Here is a 10,131-nt window from a genome sequence, read left to right on the forward strand (position 1 = left end):
ACTGCCATTGTTGGGCTTCAGGAACCAATAAGTGAGTTCCCCCTGACATTTATTCATGTTTTCAGTCTATGGTTGAGTTCCATATTTGTTTCAATTCATCAAAACAATGCTGATAGCATCTGGCTCTTTCCCAATATGATGGCCTAATTTTGCTTTGGCTAGTTCATAAGGACGGGAATCACCAGAGTCCCCACCATACGATATTATCGACATACTCGAGACACGATACAATTCTATTGCAATTTTTAACATTTTAAGATATGCTGAGAATTGCGATACAATATATTGGGATTAAGCTTTTTAACTGCATATTATGTCCACTACACTAAACTAAAACAAGAACTGTTTTGTCAAATAAGAAAAACTTCACAGTCTGTTCATCTCACTTCAGTCTTTTTATTTGTAGTTCAGTCTAATTGAACTTTAACATGAATTCTTAACAATGCAACTTGTTCAAAATGATTTGTGCAACCCCTTCAGCAGTTAAAAATGAAAAAAAGTATCGATACTTGGCTGCCATGAGACAATATAATATTGCCTCACAAAATATCGCGATACTCTACTGTATCGATTTTTTTACCCGACCTGTACTAGTTCACCTACATATTAAAAACATATTTTTCTTTGCCTGGGTTTTAAGATGTCTTTGAGATTTTGTCACATTTAGTTATTGGAGTTCAAAGTATTTACCCATTACATTGACTGATAATAACTACTATTATAAAGCTCATTTTAATTAGGTGATGAAACAGTGTGATATTGTATATTATGACGCCTTTATAAAAAACAAAGCAGATTCACAATTTACACATTCAGGATCAGCAAAGAGGTTGATCATTTTACTTTGGCCTCAAAGGGCACCACATTTGGCAAAACTCTAGAAGTTCCTCCCAGGAGCTTTTACCAAATTAAACAACTAATAGCATGTTATTTTAAAGCCCAAATTCCTCTCAACATATACTGTATGTTGAGAGCAAATTTAAAGGAAGAATGTGTGACTTTTTGATTTCACCCTTGAGCACCAACATCAAACCAAAACAAACTGCGGGTTGGAGACCCCTCATCTATTCTGAAGCCGGGGCACGGGGGGGAACAAGCTCAGTGTTAGCCCCTGCCTAGAACCACACATGTATTTAATTAAAATGTAGCTAACCATATCAACTTATGTGTCATCCCAATGATTAAAAAAAAACAGCTTAGAAAGCTATCACTTTCACTGGTCTTTTTTGGGAAGGGACCCAAACCTTGTCACACCCATTACAACGTAAACACAGCCTGATAACAGTACAGCTGGCAGGACTCACGCTTCTCATTCATTGTAGACAGTCATGACAGAGACATGTAAATAGGATATACATACAATATATACAAATAGATATTTATGTGTAAAATATCACACATTCTTCCTTTAAGGTCAGTTAAGAGAAAATGTAAGGCACAGTGTAATAGGGGTAAATTAAATCACATCACACCTGCTTCTGTTCATCTACCTTCTTTACTTTGCATATTAAGGTCAGATGGATATTAACGCGATCACCATTGAACCAAAATCTCATATTTTCATTCTAGTCATGTCAAAAGTTAGAGCACAACAAGCCCTGTTCTCATAGTGTCACAAGCTTCAGATTCAATAACAGCTGAGGCTAAGCAGCTGAAGAATGTCCATCTGACTGTTTTGATAAAGATGTGAGTTGACTGTAGTCCTCTGAGAGCCTCAAACATGGACTCATGACAGTGATCCTATCCAACAGAGGTTAATGAGGGCCACAGAGCACCACATACACTCACACATATACACACAGGCAGGTGCCTAAAACACAAGTTTTACAGAGCAAGTGTTGCTCATGTTACTCCAAACACACAGAAACACAGACAGCTATATCAGGCCTCAGTTCAAATAATATGATGAAATGCTTCACCCTTTTCTGAAGGGCTGTTTAACTATAATAATCATGTTCAGCGCAATGCTATTATGTATTATATAATTGAACAAACATACAAGCATAACAGATTTTGATTCTATAATGCCTCAGCCAGTAAGTGCATTTATGCATCTGTACCTTTGTGTCTGTGTAGCGTTTGGACAGCATGTGACAGTTGCTTAATGGTCGCCCAGAGCAAGATGATGAATTTGAAGAAACGGAGGAGGTGGAACAGGGTACATTAGAGAGGGGAAAAGGGACTTCATGGCCAGTGAAAGTGTGTTCAGTAAAGAGTCTCTCTATTGTGTAGTAGCAGCTGCTCTTGACCTTAAGAGTCACTTCATTGTGTTACTCTCTTCAGTGTGCTAATTTAAGCTGCAAGCTCAAACAAGTCTTCCACCTGTGATACACTCTAAAGCCATGTTAATAAAGGACACACAAATGTCACAATAAATACAACTTTAAAAAAATCCAATGAAAGATGTATCATGTCTGCGGGGATAATGTTTATAACCCATAATTAACCCGTGCATTATGCATTATCCGCTGTAATGTATTTTAAATGGTTGAGACATCATCTTCAGCACAAACATCAGGAGGCTGTACCCATCTTGTTGTAATACATAAAAAACTGTGTATTTGTTGTTATGCAGTCAACAACTCACAAGATGAAATAATTTATCTAATTTTACAAAGTGATTCTTATTTCACTTTTGCAACTGATTTTTAAAATGGAAAATGGAGAAAGGTCAGGAGAAACAGGACGCACAGAGATGTGTTGGAAAATAAAGAAGAAACTGAAACTGCTGACTCAGCGTTTCTGTATCTCTCTTCTTCTGTCTTTAGATCCCTGACTGACCTGTGTCCTTTTACTGTCACCTCACACCCCCTAAACCTTGAAAAATACCAAGAGTGACCAAAAATAAAATGAGCGCTAGTGGAGAAGTTCTGACATGGTCACTGATCAGCTCTGACTGTTCTCTTTGCCAGGAATGAAGGATAGGTGGATTGGTGACAGAGGACAGTGATTAGCAGCCAGAGAGGGTAAATGAGGACACGCACATGCACACACACTGGAAAAGCAAATAATTATAATAATAATTTAAAATAACAAAAATGGATACTGAATTAAGCTCTGTCTGTGCTCGTCAGACAGGAGTTATTAAATATCTTAGTAAGCACGATCACATGACAGCAGCTGGCAGATGGTGCAGCATACTTTGCTTTTTGTCTCAGTTCACATGAATCGGTTCATGAATATTTATAACACACACACACACACACACACACACACACACACACACACACACACACACACACACACACACACACACACACACACACACACACACACACACACACACACACACACACACACACACACACACACACACACACACCAAGCACCAACAATGCTTTTGTATGACGCCAGCAGGAGCACAACCTCTGCCATCACACATAATACACATAGGTCAAGGGGGTGGGACATGTGTTTGACAGACACCTGAAAGCAGCCAATAAGGAAATAGACATTCTGGATAATTGTTAAAAGGGGTAAATATATTTTGCGATGCATATAGAATTGTTCTGCATTTACTTCTATGTTATTGATAAAATATAAACCTCGGGTGGTCAAGCTTTACATGCCACTAGTGATGCAACAAAACCCACAATACAACAAAAAAATAGAGTTACATGATAATTTATATCAATCAACATAAAGCCAACATGATGCAGCCACGCTGTGAAACTTGAGACACCAAACGTATTAATAACATACGCTGAGAAGCAGATTTATGACCCTTCTTGACTAAATGGAAGAGCCAAAAAGATGGTGTTGTAAAACTGGAAATAACGTTTCAGCCTAACTTTCAGTGAACCTAACGAGAGGCTGAGAGCTGGAGCTGAGGCCACGTCCACCTGTCAATCATGTCAGCTACACGCCTAACTATGGACAACATGTATCGTTCATACAATCAAAACGGAGCCGTTTAAGAAGAATCCCCCCCCCACAGTGTGTGCAAGAGATGACAATAACTAATCAGACCTCTTATGTTTTTGTACCAAACATCTTATTTCTACTGTAAAAAATGTTTTTGGCGGACTAATGGGCCTGTTATAAATTTCCACTTTTTCTTTTCCATACTGTTAACACAAATACATCGACCTCTTTAGCGAACTGATACAAAGAGGATTGTCTCAGTGAAGTGTTCCAAATGTCTCATTAATTAAACAAGAAGAGCTACCTCATCTAAATTCATGAGCACAGAACCTGACTCCTCACTGCAGGCTAATTATATACCTGATAAATAATTAAATCTGTAACAGGATATCGACAAACTAATAAGCCACTTGACTGGCTCCTTCAGGCAAAGACTGTACATCCTGGCTGGTTAAATAGTTCACTTATTTTAATGTTTATCATGAAATATGAGGCAAAGCAGCTACAATATGTTCACTCACACAAACGGATGGGGAGTTACATAAGGGATCAAATCTGGCATGCCACACATGCATGTTTGCACAGGGGATAACCCTGTAACACATAATGGTTAAGTGTGAGTATTTTCAGAAACACACAACAATGTTCTACTGAAGTGCCCCATCTGTGTGCAGTCAGGCGGGAAAATAACCTTCAAAGCCAGAGAGAGCAGAGGAGCACATACAAGTCATGTTTCTACTCTTTCTGTAGATCCATCAAGAGGCGAGAACACCTCTAAAGAGCAAATAGATATTTAATGTAGAGATAGGAAAGTGGATAGAGACAGAAACCAGGGAGAGAGAGAGAGTGGGGAATGACATGCAGGAAAGGAGCCACAGGTGGGATTCGAACCTGCGCCGCCCACTTGGAGAACTACAGCCTCCATACATGTGGCGCACGCACTAACCGCTGAGCCACCAGCGCCCCACAAATAGATATTTAAATAACACCGTCAAAACCTGAATGACAAAAAAACTCCTCCAGATTTCCTTCTATGTTACATTATGTCAAAAAAGGAGAAAGAGTTTAGGTGTTAAAGAAGCATTTGATCACTCTGTTGGGATGGGGGATTAGGACCTCACAGGCTGAGGCAGGAACTGGTTGGCAACCTGCTAGAAGGTTTCTGCAAACACAAGCACACCGCTGACTAAACTATTAGAGAGTGGGGAGAGGCTGACAGTCAAGTTCATGTTCACCACAACTTGAAGGCTCCAAAATAATGTCAGTGTTTCCATAGTGATTAATGGAGATAAATGCACCGACAGTAAGATGTGGTTTGATGTTCAAAGGGATACAGTCTGTGATTTAACGGCAGATGAAAAGCTGTGCCTTCAGGTTATTACTGAGTGAAAGTTAAGCTGACACATTTTTGTTAATGATCCATCTTCTAAGATATCCTTTATTCCTTATATAAAGGACATCTTCTATGATGTATTTTTTAATTATAATGAATAAGTAATGAGAAGTTCTGGGCTGTGGTAAAACGAGGTGTTGGCTATGACAGTTTGAGAAAACTTTGCTGACTTCTGTTGTTACAGTTTTGACTTCTTGGTCTAACTGTTATTAGTGTCCATGTGAATGATCTATACACTGGGTTAGGGTTATGTTGTTTTACCGGGTAGGACTTCTTCAGACAAATGGGGTTACATTAAAGTATCAGACTAAGGGAATTCTTAAATTTGGTCAGAAAAAATATTACAAATAAAAAAGTCATCTGTGCAGATCAAGACTCAGTTTTCATTGGCTCATCACATACAGAAGAATGACACAGCATTAGTTTGCAGTGCAGCAGTCTCTCTTCCACCAGAAGACTACTCATCCTTTAGTTCTGTTTTTGCTGTCAACCAAGGTCATCTTTAAGTTTCTAACATTGCCTGTCTGCTGTCGGCACACAGTGAGTTAAGAACCGGTTTGTCATCAACACAAAGAAGATTACTGCAGGTGGTGAGGGTGAACCAGAACATTCAAGTTTCAGGCCATACATGCAGCAAAACATCTCAGTCGAGTTAAGAGGGAACAGAGTCTGGAGATAATTATTTGTAGTTGTGTCACTAAGGGTAACAGCCTTCATATTAAACATATGTATTTGCTAAAGATTCATCGAAAAATCGTGACTAATCGATTCAGAGGTGTCAAGGTTCACATCGGTACTCTGAAAAATGAATCGCACTAATATGGTGAGCGTCAGCAGCTGTAGAACAGAGGCGATTGGCAGCTGCAGAGCCTTAAGATTTAGAAATTAATGACGCACCACCGTCTTTTAAATCGGAGGTGTTGAAGCATTTTGGCTTCCCCAAGACAGAAAGTGAACGAGGTGACAAGATAACAGACGAGACAAAAACTGTGTGCAGATATTAAAGGAAGACAGAGAACTACACAAATAACACAACCAACATGATGCAGCATTTAGTCCACACCACAAAGAGAAGCTCCAATCACTTCCCCTTGTTGAGAGAAAACAAACATTAAAAGGCCAAACCACACTGACAAGCGGGTCAGCAGCCCCTAAAGGAATCTTTATCACTCATCATTTGTCTACAGGCAGACTGCAGGGCAAAGCTGTCCGCCCCAGATATGCCATAAGAGGTAGTTAACAGAGGCATAACAGTCTGTAAAGAAGTGTAACTGCTCCATAATAATGTAATGTTGTCATTTTGCCTTTGTGCTTAAAACATTGCATCCACAACATAGACACACAGTGTGAGCTCCACAAACACACACACTGGCACTACAGAGTAGGGCTGGGCTATATGGACCAAAACTCATATCTCCATATTGTTTAGCTGAATGGCGATACTCGATATATATCGATATGTCTTTTATTAACAGTGAAAACACATGGAAAAATAAACTACCTGTTTGTGAATTTAAAAAGTAATATTATAAAATTAAAATGTTCCTTAAATAAAATAAAAGAGAGAGAGAGGAGGACAGACAGTCAGTCATCATCAGTGAGATGAGAAAAAGGTGACCTGGCACCTCTATAACGTTATTTTAATGCAACATAAACTATATCCATATTAACGATGTTGTCTTACCCTATATCTTCTTTGAAAATATATCGCTATATCTTAAAAACTCCATATATTTACCAGCCCTACTACAGAGGTGCACATATATAAATTGTGCCAATAAAACATCTGCTGACTGAAAGTATGTGGGTTTAGACCACCACTGAAAAGTACAAGAGCATCCATTAGATAATGAAGTGAATTAAAGAAGCCTGAGCCGTGGCAACTTAACACACCTTTCTTAAGCCACTGGTTCTAACAAGTTGTGTGTATTTCTGGTTGTGTGTTTGTGTTGCTTTAAACTTATTGACTGCCATATTTGCATTCTGACAAAACTGAAGTCTTAAAATCCTGTGAGACTGTATATGGGGCTGGTGGAACAGAGTGCATGATGGGATACACTGACAGATCATTTATTATCTAAGTCTTGATAGTAAACTGAGATGGCTCAGTAAACACAGTGCTGGGTCAAAGTCTGAATGAATAATAACAACAGAGAAGAGAGAGAAACATGAGAGGAACAAGCTTTTGTCTTCTGTGGTCCAGTCATCCAGTTCATATGACGTTTCCAATACACGCACATACAAAACTCAAACAAAGAAAAGCACCTGTCCCTTCCTTTAGTTTCTGCCCTTTATGTCGCTCTGTTGTGTGTTTTGATTTGTTTTGTATTTTATAGTTTGGGCGTTCTTTTTTTCAGTCCTACCTACACACATGAACACACATGAACACACACACACACACACACACACACACACACACACACACACACACACACACACTTTAAAAACAGGTGACCAGACGGAGACTATCTCGGCTTGTCTGCCATGTATAGGTGACAGCCAAGAGGACAAGGGTCAGATCAGTAAGATGCAGCAAATGCAAAGTGCCCTGAACTCAGCACACAACATGCTATATCATGCTACAACTACTGGATCAGATCAGTGATGCACAAGACACCTTTGACTTGTCATAACCTGCAGTGGGAGAAATGAGTATCCTTAATATAAATGTGTCAGGGTTGTTTTGAACAAAGGAGAAACACTAAGAGAAGAGGCTTTCCCTTGGCCTAATCCCTCAGAGATCTTCATTCATAAATCCACCACAGTACACATGCAGTGCAGGTATTAACAAAAGCAGCTCATGTAGTCTTGAGCCTCTGGTGTACATGTGCAGCTAGTTTGCATAGAGAACATGCAAACTAGCTGTACATGTAAATCAACATGCATAGCTTCAACATATGTTGGTCTACATTTACACAAGCACATGAGGAGAGGCATTGTTTTTGAATGGATTTAGAGACAGCTCAGAAGGAGGGTGCCTGCATAGATAATAATGGTGGATAAATTGTGGATTTGAGTGTATCTTAGCCAATAAATAGCCTGTATATCCATTGTCAATTGAAATATATCCATCCATTATCCATTGTCAATGGTGAACGCTGAGGCCAGAATCAAAACATGAATGCATAAGATGTGCATGGTTGTGGCAGGTGTGTGATGGGAGCATCTCTGGAGAGGAGGGTCCGCCGCTGCATCCTTACCTCAGGGCGACGCGCACCGAGCTCTCGTCGGGCCCGGTGCTCATGGTGTCACTGGAGGAGAGTCCAAACAGCCGGCTTAAAAATAGATCGTTTTCCCTTTTTCTTGATCCTCTTAGACAACAAGGCGGCGGGCCCCCTCCTTCCCTGCACCGTCAGTCTTGAGCTTCCACCACCACCGCTCTCACCTCCTCTTCCTCGCACGGACGGAAATAAAAGCCATGTTTACATTACATGGAGCAGATCATGATCATTTCACTCATCTGACCTTCACTGTGAGAGTAAAGTGTGCTTCTGGATCCGACGGTTCTATCGCCTCCATTGGCTTGGTCCGGGGTGGTGTGCGGTATGTGTATGGGATCCACTCTGCGTGTGATACCCACAGGCAGAGGAAGTCATCTAACTCCGCCCACTGAGCTCGACCAATCAGGGTACAGCAAGAACCACAGCTCCAGAGAACACAGAGAAAACGTTTACGAGATAATAATTGATCTGGCGTTGTTCATTCTGTTAATTATTTGTTTTCTAATAAATTCAGTTTATTATAGCATACTCACCATTGTGTTGATTCATAATGAACTATACCATATAGTAGCCTATATTAGCCTAAATATTCTACAACAGGCTTCTTAAGTTTTGCTATATTATTCGTATATAACTGTTCCAGCTGAATCGTAGGCTAGGCTATATCTTATATTTCACAACAGTACATTGCAGTTAAATGCAGTTTTTAATTTACATTTAGGCCTCTATCATAAGAGCTTTCTATATTAAAGGGGACCAACTCCCTTTATTTTTACACAATGATACTAAAAAGTAATTCTGTTCTTTTTTCTTTAATTTAGACCTTTGCTAAGTTATTTTTTTACTCCTATTCTTGATTTATTTTATTTATTCATGTGCCTATCATTTTTTAAACCTTTTATTCTAAATGTTCCATCAAGTTCAACAAAAGTGTTGCAGAAATTTTACCTCTGATCTATGAACATTAAGCTTCCAATATCCAAGCTTTTGTTTATTGTACTTTTGTTCATTATACTTTCTATTTTATAAATGACAATTACATATAGTTTTCTATTTTCTATCTAGTATATGAAATGTCAATTTTTACGACCCACACCAACACACCTCCTCTCTATGACTGAAGAAGAAATCTTATCCATAATTGTTTAGAATTTCATACATTTAGCAATTCTTGATGTTAATCAGAGTCAGAGAACAACCTGGTGAAATAGAGACTGTTTGTCAAAACTTCACTAACAAAATGCAAAAACAGAAGAACAAAATACATTTCACATCTCTTGCAAAAGCAATCACTACATTCAAACATATCCACTCTTCTAAAATAATCATTTTTCAAAAACTTTACACAAGCAACAAAAAAAATCTTTATATCACTAACAACACACAGCTATAAAACACTTAATATTTCTAAGTTTCTAATGAGTATTAAAACACAATTTCTGTGTCTTTTTCTGTTTCGTTTGAAGCATGCTGGTAATTGAACACAAATGCAATGGGGGAAACAAAATCCCTTTATTCTATTTCACTATATTCTTTAACAGTTGTGCAAATCTGGACTGACGTTTTTTTTTTCGTGTCGATTTTCCTGTGGTCCAGAGTTTACTGTAATTCAAACAACCAGTTTGCTATACATCCAGTTACTTGGTCATGCTG

The 10,131-nt window shown here is 38.8% G+C and overlaps 1 protein-coding gene across 4 annotated transcripts in view; it reads right to left on the reverse strand.

Moving 5' to 3' along the window:
* The window catches only part of LOC132956104 (kinesin-like protein KIF21A), a 45,877-nt gene extending 37,055 nt beyond the window's left edge, over nucleotides 1–8,822 (reverse strand). For all 4 annotated transcript variants that reach the window (XM_061029285.1, XM_061029283.1, XM_061029282.1 and 1 more), the window contains exon 1: nucleotides 8,458–8,822. In XM_061029285.1, the coding sequence (XP_060885268.1) occupies nucleotides 8,458–8,501 (44 nt within the window). In that variant the 5' untranslated portion in view covers nucleotides 8,502–8,822. The remainder of the gene's footprint in view (nucleotides 1–8,457) is intronic.
* Between the last annotated feature and the right edge of the window lie 1,309 nt (nucleotides 8,823–10,131).

The sequence above is a fragment of the Labrus mixtus genome, chromosome 22, assembly GCF_963584025.1.
Source record: "Labrus mixtus chromosome 22, fLabMix1.1, whole genome shotgun sequence".
Taxonomy (NCBI): domain Eukaryota; kingdom Metazoa; phylum Chordata; class Actinopteri; order Labriformes; family Labridae; genus Labrus; species Labrus mixtus.